Source organism: Helicoverpa zea, chromosome 1 (genome assembly GCF_022581195.2).
Source record: "Helicoverpa zea isolate HzStark_Cry1AcR chromosome 1, ilHelZeax1.1, whole genome shotgun sequence".
Lineage (NCBI taxonomy): Eukaryota > Metazoa > Arthropoda > Insecta > Lepidoptera > Noctuidae > Helicoverpa > Helicoverpa zea.
In genome coordinates, this window is record NC_061452.1 from 15,031,109 (window position 1) to 15,046,031 (window position 14,923).

General features: G+C 35.0%; 2 protein-coding genes across 2 annotated transcripts in view; one reads left to right on the plus strand and one right to left on the minus strand.

Moving 5' to 3' along the window:
- The window catches only part of LOC124634834 (Down syndrome cell adhesion molecule-like protein Dscam2), a 144,526-nt gene that overhangs the window by 105,035 nt on the left and 24,568 nt on the right, over positions 1 to 14,923 (minus strand). The gene's annotated exons all lie outside the window — the stretch shown is intronic.
- On the plus strand, positions 10,249 to 13,802 carry LOC124634850. The gene is made up of 2 exons (XM_047170509.1): positions 10,249 to 10,837; positions 11,287 to 13,802. The coding sequence occupies exon 2, from the start codon at positions 11,296 to 11,298 to the stop codon at positions 13,606 to 13,608; it is 2,313 nt and encodes a 770-aa protein (XP_047026465.1). The 5' UTR covers positions 10,249 to 10,837; positions 11,287 to 11,295; the 3' UTR covers positions 13,609 to 13,802.

The following is a 14,923-nucleotide window of genomic DNA, read 5'->3' on the forward strand; positions in this document are numbered from 1 at the left end:
TAACATCATCGCCGATTATGGGATGTCGCTAAAATTTTACACGTTTTAAGAGCCACTTCCAATGTACATAGTTAAGCTGTTTACTAGCTAAGGCCTATACAAGTATAGCATTTCTCTCTACGTTTCGTACTAAAGTCTAAAATATATAAAAAAATCTCTACAGTTAAAATGTCATCCGATACATAGAACATAGCATGAATAAAGAATAAAGTTTTTTGATTCGCAAACTGTACGTAAAAACAAGTTTCGTATTTTTGAGGTTTATGTGCAACAGTTATATTGCTTTGTTTGTGAAACTAGTGCGGTTTCGATCTCTCCATATATCCTGCTACATACGTTTAATTATATTTAACTGAGAAGTTTATTCAGTTAGTTCTGTCCACATTTTCTGTAACATCGAATTAGTTTGAATAGCACTTCCTATAAACATTAAATTCCTAGAATAGATTATCCTTTTGAGTTTCCATCCTTTTGAATAGAGGGATTAATGCTAAGCTTAGTAAAGTTAATGTTAAAACTAAGAAGTTCATTGAATGTGAAAATTCACCGTACAAACCAACTTTGCTTGGGTGTTGGTTTTTTTCTCATTACTCCTTGCTGCTTTTATGGTGTAACGGGATACGATACTATAAAAACTTCGGAATCCATTTACTTATAATTGTAATCACTTTAGAAATAGTATTTTTTACACTATTTATGCTATTAGCTGCAGCTGTTATCAACTCAATAAAATACTTTTATGCTACAGATAAAAGCCACTTATCATAAAAAATAGTACTTTATAAAAAAACATGAGTGATTCATTTTCCATTTTTTACGTCAATACCAAGGTCCATGTTCTCCATGGACCATGGTCATATTCCGGTGGGTAGTGTCATTACCGTTAATGTTACCTCACTGTTATGACACCATTAGGCAGTTTATAGGCTTTTGGGACACTAAACTAGTTATCTGCTCACATCCTATGTGCTGATGGTTTGAGCTTACGGTAGGAAGGCGTTAAAGAGTTTATGAACGATAATGACCAATAGCATATACAGAAGCGCGTCTATTTAATTTGTAGATGTAACCAAACTTATCCTTACTTAAGTATTAACTACATAATTGGATATGGATAGTCTGGACTGTATTTCAATAATTATGTTTGGCAGAACTAGCCATTGTGGCCAAATTATGCATATAAAGTATCGTATAGTAAACATACAAAATTATATCTTTGTAAATACATAGTACCTACTACTTAGCTAATGTAAACTTATTATTTTCTCTGCAAATATCTCCGTGCTGACAATTTAACTCTATGGAACATTTTACAACTTTTTTTTTGAAGATTAGTGAAATTGTTTTTGTTTCAAAAGGCAGCGGTCGTTAGTCGGTGACCTAATTCTCGCAAGCACGAGATAATGTTTTTTTTTGTTGTTGTTAAACTTTGTACTTTACTATACGGCCAAAATAAAAATACTAGAAGTACAAAAGTGGCTAAGTAGTTAAATAAAACATAGTTTCAGTTTTGAAGTATGAACTTTTTACTTCAGTATAAATTATAAAAAACGATTGATATTTTGGACAGGTGCATCCAGTTAGAAGGGAAGCCCCCAACATAGTTGGGTAAATTCTAGGCAGATAATGAAGTTAGTAAAACCGAAAAAAATATATTTTAAGCTTCGTATGAAATAAATCTCTAGCATTCGTTATAATACATATTTCTATTGCAACCTAATGCTCAAGGAGATATAATCTATTCTCGTACTGTAGCAGGCTTTTGTTTCAAAACAGTAGTTGTTGTGATCGCATTTAACGTAGTCACAAACATCTGCAAGTTCTCAAAACAAAATAATCACAGTTTGACAACAAACTGGGTCGACTTAAATAGGCCACTTTTGTAGGTACTGTCTTATTATTTTTATATTTAAATATCACTATTGTTTTTTAGAATTTTGTTTGTAAATTCTCTTGCTTATGATTAAAAAAAGTATAAACGAAACTCTTAAAAAAATAACAGCGATATTTAACTTTGAATTATACGGCAATTACGATGAACAAATACCACTCATGAGCAAATAAATGCTGTGATATTTGCTGGATAGTTGGATACCTTTGAATAAAAAACATATTTCTTGCTTTTTCCTGGCTTCGCTACTACTAAAATAGATCCCGCTAGATTCCACAAACAGCAAAAATAAAATACGAAAGCCAGCAAAAACATTCACAACAAAATTGACTTATTCAATGAAAAAATATCAAGAGTACATTTCTGACATGAAAAACGCGAACAAGCTTGATAAATATCAAACAATTTGTAGCCAATAACTAAGTTGAACCTCCAACTAGTTGCCAATTACGTCCGCTGCAAGTTGTTCAATCAGTGGCGCTAGTGTAGCCCCCCGATTGCCCTGGGAACTGGGAACTGGAGGTATTTACACAAAACACTTTATTTGCCAAATACCGAACGATATTTACCCTTAACGGTATTATCATTTGCCTGAAACATATTGTTTGCTTGTTACAATGTAAGCTCAGTTTAATGATAAAATTATTATTTATTGAATGCCCAATTATTGTTAAAATTACTGGCTGTTTTGTGAATAGTTTGGAATAGGTAATTGTGGGATGCCTAGATTTTGTAGTTGTGTATGATAACGTTATTAAGTACATTCTGGTATGTAGTTCTCTAATGGAATAAATCATTATTGACTTACGTCTCGTTTGCGTTTAACAAACTGCGTAATGCACCGAGATTGTTGCTGTTCCACGCTTTAGCTTAAACACTTCAATGTTATTTTAATGAGGCAACGTTATTTTTTTATTTCTTTGAGTTGTGTAATTTAGTATGGTAAAGTCGGTTGAATACTAGTGTTTTTTTTTATTATAAACTTGGCACATGCATACATTAACTGATCCTGAAATGCATTTTTCATTGCATTTAAATAACATAACAAAAATAAGTCTGCCCACGACAACCTTCGTAGCAGACTACAATATAAGTGCTACGCCGCTACGAGCTTGCTACGCGGCTACAAACATGCTACGCGGCTACGAGCTTGCTACGTCGTCTTTAAAATGTCATACAATGATGTGCTAATGGTGACATAGAGAACAAAGGATGCACTCTCGTCGTGTTTATTACTTAAAGGAATATCCTTCTTTCTATTTGCTCTGTTACTGAGTACAATAGCTATTGTATAATAAAATGAAACATTACCACAACCGTTGAAGTAAAACAAAATGAGTATTTTCAAAGGTTTCGTTAAAATTGTATATATTGTTTATTACAAAATTTTATATTTTTGTATTTTATTTGCTTTGGTTATTCCACAATGTTTATTATAGTAGCATAATAATTTTGCCAGTAACCCGTTGCATTGGTATAACGTTTGTCATGAAAAGTTATAAATGCCGCTGAAACAAAGGACTTGTGTTTTTGTTTAAATACTATGTTAATACCATACTGAAAGTAATAAATTTAACTTCATAGATTACACAGTCGGGGTGAGGTTTTAGCTTTCGTTAATTTCAAGCTTGTTTGACACAAAATTACAAAATACCTATAGTCTGGGTTATCATAAGTTATACAAGCTGTTGATTTGCATCCGTGCCATATTCAAGGAGGTAATTATGCCAATGATTCTCGACCCAAATCAATAAAAAAATTGATACGTAATTTTTTTTCTTTAATTTTTTTTCGGAATTCCGTAAATGTCATCTAGCCTTATTTAAATTTGGGGCGTGTGTTACTGGCGTTAAAACCGTGCTGCACCCTCACACAAACGCAAACACAAAGCATACGCAACGATCACTCATAAATTTCATTCATAAAATTGGATTACTTCGGAAATACCACGACATTTCAATGACAAAAAAAGCAGTGCATATTAGTTATTTCCCATCTACTGTAATTCCAATCGATTATTTACGTATTGTATGTCCTCCTCCTGAACTATGGCACAAATGCAAATCAACACCTTGTATACTGAAACAACTGTCTCAAACAAAGCGTATATATCTATGTATGCTCGTCTTTTGTTTCTCCTATTTATGACGCCATAGCTGTGACGTCACGATTACAGTATGTTTATATGAAAGGAATATGGCGTGACTTGTTTGCATAAGTTGACGAGAGTTTCAATTGTTTTTCACTACCAAAGGATTCAGCGGAGATGAAAAGCTTAGGAAACAATTGTTTGCTAGTTTCTTAATGACTTGTTATAACTAACATATTATATAACGTATTGTTATAAATTATTTTTGTTCTTGTGACATTGCATACAGCAATGTTTTTTGTGTCAATGATTTTTGATACTTTATGTTTGTTTGATGACTTTGTGTAAGTATTTAAATGTTAACAAGATCTAATGGTTAATCCCTACCATAGATGAAGTAGTTAAGTCGGGATATATTGGTTATATATAGCCTTATTTTTGAAAGACCTTTGCTTGATTTCTTGTTTTACGAACGGTCAATAGATTTAAAGGAAAATAAATCGTTTTTCATCATTATCATTTGAGTTTGATCCCATTGAACAAAACACATAACCATGACACTTAGAAGCCAAGAGAAGGCTTGAAGTTAATTAGTTTTCCCTGGAATCACAAAGGAACACCTTCGCGTGGCCTTCACAAACAAACCTGAACTTAATCGAACTATCTTCCAACTTCACGTACATGTGTAATTGCTGTTTGTTTTAGAGATAATTATAGAAATCTCGTTGTCAGGCGGAATATTGACTCATTTTAAAGTCCGTATAAGCAAAAACCTACTAAGCATTATTTAGGTATTTAGGTACTAGTTTTTCCCCGCGGTTCCAGGTGTTCCGAGACAACTACTCTCTGCACCTGGTAAAAGAGTAGCTTATGTTCATTTTCAGATTTTAGGGTGCTGGGTAAAACATTCGGTTTGTCATGAAAGCCGTAGAGACAGATACTTACGCATTTAGAATATTGGTACTTATTAATACTACTTTCCTTTTTAATAGACAACTCGATACCTACAAGGTAAGTTAGACACAGTTTTAGCCTGAAAATTCTGTATGGTGGTTGCATTAGAATGTTCACAAGCGAGTACGGTTGTTACAAGTAATTTGTAACTTGTTGCGCAAATTGCTGAGCCACTACACCAATTTAGTGTTTAGCTACTAATGTTCTACTGAAAGTACTCTCTCTTTCTATCTATCATGTAGATAGTCGTTTAAAAAAGCTGGTAGATAATATATATCCTCTAAATTTTTATTGCACAATTTGCAAGTATCTTATATATTTTTTAAATCACCGCACCATAGCCTATACCTATTAATTTCATTCATAGTTTCTATTTTAAACAGGTGATGTTTTCACTGACAATTGTGAAGTGTGAAAGCCACATTTGTCATAAAACTTTATGACAGCTAACCACCGCAGCATTTTACCATCACCCAAAATAAACAACAACTGAAACTAAAACTTTCAACTAAACTAAAACTTCCAAACTAAAATGAGCGTGAACAATTAAAGAATCCCCGTCACTTATCACCGACTCGCGTGTCGCGGTGATTACTCGCGGTGTCCGGTGATAAGTAAGAAATACGCGATGCCTAAGCCGCGATACGCGAGCCATCCGTCTTTTTGACGCGATACGAGAATCGAATAGCTTTTGTTTTTCGTTTTTGTCGGAGGAGGAGGAGGAGGACACAAGAAATAGTTTTGTTTCGGAATTTCATTTGTGGTATTTTTAGTTAGTTTAGATCGCATTATCTTTAAGTGGTTTATTTAAGGATTTGTGGCTTCGTTCAAATGTTTTATTTACACTACTTTCCATCGGCGTATATGCGCAAAATGTTTACTCTTATAAATAGCTAGATTTCATGTAAGTTTCGTCACACACTCACAAATTTACGCCGTTACTTATAATATTAGTGTAATACTATTTTATCTAACTTTTTTTCATATTTTTTATATTGGTTGTTGAAACTGAAATTCGGTCTAGACGACATTATTAATTGCCAACAAAAGCAATATACCAGGCCTAAACTCGAGCATTACTTAATATTATTGTATTTAGGGACTATTTACTATTACTCCAGTTGGAATAAACAATATTATTCGCAAAGTGAGGCACAAAATAGGCGTTAGGTCCAAAGTAAGCTTATACTTTGGCTTTCGATGGCTTACCTCCTCCAGAGAATATTGCCTCTGAAATATCACTTGTATTGTACAGAAAATAGAGGTTATTTATGTTGACACATGGGCTCGCTACATCGTGTAATATAATTTATATACAATTTAGTGTCACCTCTTGTTGGTGTCTCTAAGAAATATTGGACTAAATATTTGATTCGTATCTCTTCAGGAAAGAATTTGAGGTCAAAGTTGTACAGCGAGGAAATTGAAAAAATAAATTGTTGAGAAGTTACCGGACCTTAGATACACAAGAAAATATTAGATTACGCTGGAGTTTTTCAAGTTTTATCGTGAGCTTGAATTAAGATATTTACAAAACGTCCTTCTACTAAAATACTGATGAAACAATATTTGTCGGAAGGATTCTTTTAAAGTAAATATGAAAAATAGTAATTGATCATATTATGCTTATATAACATTCCTTTAAAGACCAGAATCTTAGTTTTATTTTGATCATGTGAAAATTTTCTTGTAAATATATTTTATGGCAGCCTATTTTATTTATTTGTAGCAATTGCAATGATATTCAGAAGAAGGCTTCGTCTCCGAATATAGCGTGAACTATTGATCGAGTGAGATCAGCCGCGCGACGGATTTAGATGTGCTGAGCTATACCGGCTTATTGTGTGCCTAATGTGAAGTTGTTGCTTTATTGCTGGATATATTCGGGAATAATGTATGTGTAAATATAATATTTCCAAATCCATATGACGTAGGTATATGGGGTTTATATAATATAACATTAGCAAGGTGTTGGAAAAGGAATATACATATGGGTTTGATAACTAAGCCTGTTTTGTTTGTGTAAAGTTTGTAATAATGTTTTACATAGTTTATGTGACATACACCAGAGATCTTCAGAGATTGATATTAATTAAATCTTAGTTGAACAAAGCGTTTCATAGTAAAGTTTGGTTGAAAACAAACATTACGACAATTGGTACCTACCACTTAGCAAACTGTTGCTTATGAATATTGTGATTGTTTCTTAGCAATGTTTAGTAAATTTATTATACAGGTATGCCAAACCATCTGATAAATGTTACGTATCACCTATTGTCCTCAAACTTGGTCTAAGATTGAAACCTTCGACTTACCCAAACTAACACAGTTGAGACCCCAATACACAAATAGAGTTTACAAATTAAACTTAGTTGGAGAAACTTTAATGGCTGCGGACATATTGAATGGAAATCAGACATTCCTTGCTGATTCCGCTATAATTGTCTATAATTATAAGAATAAAATTAAATGAATGAAAAAAATACCCTATATGTATTAGCACGCTAGCACACCATTTCTTTTCATCAATCAATTTTTATTATATTAAATTGACTTTTTATATAGGTACCTACATGTCTTCTAAATAAAATATTGCAGTTTTTCTCAAGTAAGATGTCGATTTCAGCCTTAAACAGATTTCATAGGAAAGAGTGGTTCAGTCATGACTTGTAATGACATAAATCACGTTTAAATATACTATCAATATCTTAAAAGATGAGTTAAGGTTTTTTACCGCAGATGAGCTCTGACGATAGCTACTACAAAAACTTTCCTCTGTAATAACATTTACAAGCAGTTAATATTTAACTCGTCGTTCTCCGCAATGAAAATAGTACAATTTTTGTTGAAAATTATCTCAAAGTGTACGTGAGAGTGTAATATAAATAGTAGGTTACAGTTTATGTTTATTTGTTTAAATGTGGGATCGACCCTTATTTGATTATTCAAATTGTTTTCATACCCTCCAGCTATGGATTAAATACCACTTTCATAAAACAATTTCGCTCATATTAATATGAATGACTAAAAAACATAAAATACTTCTTACATATCGTGCAAAAAAAAAACACATTACATCTGTTTATTTTTATACACACTACATTTTACATATTACAATGTTGTCAAAAATTACGAAATTAAACAAAAAAGTTTCGCTACATAATGACTATGCAAAAGTATTACTAGTTTATTTTACTTGTGTTCTTATCATAGCCTGACGGTAGATTTTACATGTTACACGATGTTTAAGGTCATAGACCACAGTTCATAAATTATGTGTCAACTTGACGTTAATTTTAAGTCAAATCATCCTGACTAGTGTGAAGTATGAACTAAAATAAGTAGCTTTGTTTCTAAATCACAACGCGTATGAAAAATATGTATTTTATTATGTGTTAAAAAATCTAGAATTCAAAATAAAATTACAGGTCAATGTATTACACTTATCGAGCACTTTATTTTCATGTACACAAGGTATGTCTAAGAGTATGAATTACAGTAGTACCTAATTAATTTTAGTAGTCGGACCACGTGCTATTTATTGTCTTCCACCCTCTATCCTGAAACTGGTTAACATCAAGTAATGCGTAATATTGTTTGTTCTTGTCACTCGATTAGCCAAAAGTCGCGAACAAGAGAATTCGATCAGCTTATTACTTCCTAACTTAGTTACCAGAGACCAAGGCCTTAATAGACCCCAACCGAAGGTTTAGGATACATTATAATATTGAACGTTAGTTTAGGCACTCACCAGTGAGTGGAAAATTCAGATAAAGGGAGAAAAGGAAATATTAATGTGAATTTTGATGAGGTTAAGTGGTATATTGTTATTGTATTCAGATTTTGAGAGAACGAAAGTTGTATTCATTTGCTAGATTGTTTGCTAGACTGTTTTAACCCTAGATAGATAACCATATTTCACTGTACACTAAAGATAACCATACGTCGATTCGACGTGCGAATGTTTGAGTGAGCATATTTTAGATTATGTATATACTATGTTTATAAATGTGATATTATGTTTTAATATCTTTAATTATATGTTGATAAAATGAAAAACATTAGAGTTTATTTATATTTTTATAAGAAAAAAAAATTAAGTACAAAACAAGATAATTTTTACTTTTCGAAACATAAACGTTTAGCAATCTTTCCATCATCCTTATAATTGATTGTGTCATCATCATCAGCCTATCGCAGTCCACTGCTGGACATAGGCCTCTCCAAGTGCACGCCACTGAGATCTATTTTCGGCTTCTCGCATCCAGCTCCTGCCAGCCGTCTTGCGCAAGTCATCACTCCACCGTGCCTGAGGACGTCCTACACTACGTTTGCCGAGGCGTGGTCTCCACTCTAGAACTCGTTTACCCCAACGGTTATCGGTTCTTCGGCTAATATGGCCAGCCCACTGCCACTTCAGCTTGCTGATTCGGTAGGCTATGTCGATGACCTTGGTTCTCTGACGGATTACCTCATTTCTGATGCGATCCCTCAAAGAAACGCCGAGCATAGCTCTTTCCATAGCCCGCTGAGCGACTTTGAACTTGTGGACCAGCCGTACCGTCAGTGTCCACGTTTCGGCTCCGTAAGTCATGACAGGTAGGACGCACTGATTGAAGACTTTTGTCTTTAGGCACTGTGGGATCGACGATGTTAGGACTCGACGTAGCTTCCCAAATGCAGCCCAACCCAACTGAATTCTCCTATTCACCTCGTCCTCAAAGTTGTTTCTACCTAACTGCAATGTCTGCCCGAGGTATACATATTTCCGAACAACTTCGAGAATGGCGCCGTGTATCGCAATCGGTTCCGGTAGAACATGTTCATTGAACATGACCTTGGTTTTGTCCAAGTTCATCCGTAGGCCGATGCGTAGAGAAGATTCAGCCAGGTCGTTCAGCATCTGTTGTAGGTCCTGCAGCGTTTCCGCCATGATGACGATATCGTCAGCAAATCTCAAGTGAGAGATGTGTTCGCCATTGATGTTGATGCCGCGTCCTTTCCAGTTCAGCGTCTTGAACATATCCTCCATTGCATTAGTGAACAGTTTCGGGGAAATAACATCCCCTTGTCTCACTCCTCGATGCAACGGTATGGGCCTTGTTTGCTGATTCTGTACTTGGACGGACATTGTAGCGGCTTCGTAAAGACATCTCATCACTTGGATGTATCGCCAATCTACTTGACAACGCTGCAGGGACTCCAGAACAGACCAGATTTCAACCGAGTCAAAGGCCTTCTCATAGTCCACAAATGCTAGACACAGGGGCTGATTATACTCTTCGGTCTTCTGTATAAGGGTCATAAACAGAACATTAAAATTATGTGTGCGTTGACTCAAACTTAACTAAAACAATGTAAATCAACCATATTTATACTTACAGTTATTTAATATGAGTGTACACCATTAATTTACCAGGTAATTTTTACATTTTAATTATTAGTTTTAAAAATATTAAAATATAAACATCCTTTTTGTACCCCTCCGTGGACCGTTTCCAAACGCGGTTTCAAACTTCATGATCAAAATTAAAATGTAATAATTTACAAATACTAATACATCACCTCTTTTAACCGTTATTAATATAATCAAAATCCATTTTTCCACTGTTATACAATATTTAAATAAAATTTCTTCAAATTATGATACATGAACAATTTGTTATTAGGTCCGCGACTCTTTCCGTGGTCATAATATATACAATGTTTGAATTCTCAATATTTGGAACGCAGCCTAAATTGTTTATTTGAACTGGTAACATTTCAATCGCTGTCAGTTTAAGATACCTTGGTTTCGGTCTGCATGCGCTCCGTCAATTAAAAAACAAAAATTGCTTAAATCAAAGATTATTTCAGTATAATATAAAAGATCATTGCGACTTTTCTGTGACTTCGATACCACGGTAAGTGTTTTATCAAATATTATGGAAATCTATTAACATCAATTGTTATGGGACGCCATTTTTACAAGCATTGCTTTTTAAATTCTAACCTAAAATTTTGACGTGTTTTTACGCTTGATTTGATTGATTTTCTCATCCGTGGACAAACTTTTCCGTAGACAGTCACTTCTGTGGACGTAGACTTTTCTGTGGACATTGACACGGAAAAGACTGTGTCCACAGAAGTGACATCTATTAAGACTAAAACTTGCTTTTTGCAAACAAATTATGTGTTGAACAGCTAGAGCATTTGTTTTTGTTACTTTGCATAGGATATTATGCCATGTATAATATATTTATTGTCATGTTTATTATGGGACTTTTTTACCAATATTGTGTTGCATTTACGTGTTATGTCTTTTTTAATGCTTGGCTTGGTGTGGGTACATGGTTCATTGTCATTGTTTCAGTAAATTAAAATGCCTAGAAAAAATACACTAAAGAATCTTACTGATGAAGAAAAAAAGATGAGACGGCGTGAACAAAAAAAAATAAGTATGCGTCGAGCTCGGGCTAAGTTAACTGAAGCTGCTGTTGAAGAGATACGCAAACAAGATAGAGAAAGATACCATAAGAAAAAGGATAGAGGAGATATTAAAACAATTGATCAGTTTACACCGAGGCAACAGCGGCAAATAAGAAAAATGTGGCGCGAAAAATCGAAGAAACGGCGACAATTATTAAAGATGCGAAAAGCTACTGAATCACTTATACAAGAAAATACTCCACCGGCAAGTCCGTCTTCCTCACTCTCGCGAGTTGAATCTGGACGTGCAGTAGCTGCCCGAAATAAAAGAGCAAGAAAAGCTGAAAATGAGGCTTTAAAGAAAAAGGTGTTTCAGATGGGGAAGGTAATTAAAAAGTATAGAATGAGAATACGAAGACTAGAAGAAAGAAAACAGAAAGCATCGAAGTCGAGTTCTAGAAATAAAGTCTTGAAAACGGATATAAGAAAAGCTGTGCATGATTTTTTAATAAATGACGAATATAGTAGATTAACTGCAGGTAAAAATGAAACAATAACTAGGAAAAAAAGCAAAAGGCAAATTCGTTTACTAAATGACACACTTTTAAACTTACACATAATATTTAAACTCAAAACAGGATTTAATATTTCATATCAGACTTTTAGGAGATATAGACCTTTTTGGGTTCTGTTTCCAAAAGCAGCTTCAAGAAACACGTGTCTCTGTACGTTACACGAAAATAATGATCACATAATTCGATCACTTCAAAAATCGAAAGTTGTTTCTTACGGATCTGCATCCGATGCCGCTAAGGCATTGTGTTGTAATAATACACTGACTCCTAAATGTTTAGAGAGAGAGTGTCAGAGCTGTCTTTATAAGAAAATTGATTTTAATAACTTTGCCGAAAACGATTATATAACTTATGATAGATGGGTTACAAAAGACGTGGATGTAGTTATCAAAGGTGTACAGAAAAAGTGCAAGAAATGTGTTAAAGAAACTGTTAAAACTACGATAGGTGCGCTAGTGAAGTTATTACATTTAAATTTACCAGTATTCATGCAACATGTAGCTAATATGATTCATCAAATGAGATCAATACAAACATTTAAACAACAATTAACGTCTACCAAAGGCTTGTTGCATGTAGACTTTTCCGAAAACTATAATTGTAAGTATAGTGCTGAGGTTCAGTCGGCTCATTTTGGTGGCTCGAAGCCTCAATTGTCTCTTCATACTTGCGTTTATTATAGCGCGGCAGAATTTCCGAATAATGGTTTCCAAACTACATCCATGTGTTCTATTTCAAAAAATTTACGCCATGATCCTGTTATGATCTGTGCCCACCTTAAACCAATTCTACAGCGAATTAAAGAACTCAGTCCAAATTTAACAGAACTACATATTTTGAGTGACGGCCCAACGACCCAATACCGAAACAAAACTATGTTTCTTTTAATTGTTAAATTCATTAGTCGAGAATTAAATGACGTGACCGATATTGTTTGGCACTATAGCGAAAAGGGGCATGGCAAAGGTGCTCCAGACGGAGTAGGTGGCTGCATAAAAAGGCTGTGCGACAGTTCGGTTGCGATGGGCAAAGATGTGTCTGACTATGACTCACTTATGTTATGTCTAAAAGAGAACTGTAAAGGAATTGAGATCTACGGAATTGGGGATCCAAATATTGAAGACATTCAAGAAATAGTAGATAAAAATGCGATGAAAGCTTATAAAGGGACATTTAAGATACATCAACTTTCTTGGAATCAAAATGATCCAAATATTTTACATGCCCGAAGGCTTAGTTGTCTGTCTTGTGCATCTAATGCTGTTTGCCCGCATTTTGAAATTGGCCAGATAAAGGTTCCGTCCAATAATACACAAACGCATAGTCCCTTGAGTATGGCTGACGCAAGGAACGTTTCTCCGAGAAGTGAAGACACGGCTAATGCTTCTACAATAACTTATAGGTCAGATCAGATTACACCTGATGGAGGTACTTCTCATAATGTCCCATCACGTCCCTGTAAAAGATTTGGTTTCCTGCCAGACTCTGATGATTCAGACGTGTCTTTACCTCTGCAGGATGAGAGATCCAAGTTCCTTTCAGACTCTGATGACTCTGATGTTATTTTTACACCTCGCTATCGTCATCCATTGCCCACAGACAGCAGCAGCGAAGGCGACTTCATTGTACGACCTAAGCAGTCTCAAAAACCTTTTGTCGATCCCTACACTGATAGTGGCGATGACGAATAAAACAATATGATATGTCTCATTATGTTTATTTCTATATTATTTTACGTTCAGTTTGGTTGACATTATGTTTGATTTAAGTCAACCGAAAATAAATCCCTTCTGTGGACATAAATTCATTATTTTTTCAAAACGAGAGGATTGTTTATTTTATGACATTTTTTATGTGAAGATGATTAATACAGCCAGATTGTTGTAATTTTAATAAAACTCTTATATTTAGTTTAGAATTATTTAGACAAATTACAACTTTTGTCTTTTCTGTTGATTGTGAAGTCTTTTCTGTGGACAGTTATAAATTAAAATATTGAAAAACTAATTAAAATCAAAGCTTTGATCTCTGAGAATATTTTTATTATAATTATTTTATGTTTCTCAAAATAAATGCTGATTCGAACCAAACAAAATACGACTTTGATTTTATTTTTATTTTTGAAACCCAAGTTTGTTTATGACCCATAATCTGCCGCACTGTGTGGATGTGGTCTATGGTGCCGTATCCGCTCCGAAACCCAGCCTGCTCCGGTGGTTGGAATTCGTCGAGTCTTCGCGCAAGTCGGTTCGTGATCACTCTTGAGAACAGCTTATATACGTGGCTTAGGAGGGAAATGGGTCGATAGTTCTTCAACTGGGTTTTGTCTCCCTTTTTGAAGAACAGGACGACAACACTCCTACTCCACGCCTCTGGAGTTCTCCCTTCAAACAGGACGGCATTAAAAAGCTTCTGGAGCTCCCCCAGTACGGGCTTACCTCCTGCTTTTAAAAGCTCTGTTGTAATGCCATCCTCGCCAGGGGCTTTTCCATTTTTGAGCTGTCTCAGAGCGATCTCGATTTCGCCACTGCTGACTTCTGGCAGGTCTTCGGTGAAATGGCGTGTTAATGTGGCTCTAGAATCCTCATTTCCGGGATCAGGTCGAGATGCATGCGATGCGTATAACCGGCCATAGAAATTTTCCACTTCCGAAAGGACTGCCGGCACCGAAGAAACGACTTCTCCACTTGTTGTGGTCAGCTTCGTCAAGTGGCTTCTTCCAAGAGATTGTACGAACACCTTTGACCCCCGATTCAGCTCAATTGCTCTTTCAATGGCAAGAGTATTGGAGCACCGGAGGTCGCGTCGTACGTGCTTGTTGATCTCTTGGTTTAGAGCCCGCTTAGCTGACGAAGTGACAGGCGGGTTTTCACGTCGTTTCTTCATAAGCCCTAATGTCTCTTCCGAAAGCTTTGATTTCTTGCCCTTACGCTGCATGTTACAGAATCGCGAACCTTCCTCCCTGAGGATCCGAACCACATATTCATGGTTCTGGTTAACGTCTGT

Excerpts from the sequence above, each read along its gene's own strand:
- LOC124634850 (XM_047170509.1), top strand. The coding sequence starts at position 11,296 with ATGCCTAGAAAAAATACACTAAAGAATCTTACTGATGAAGAAAAAAAG.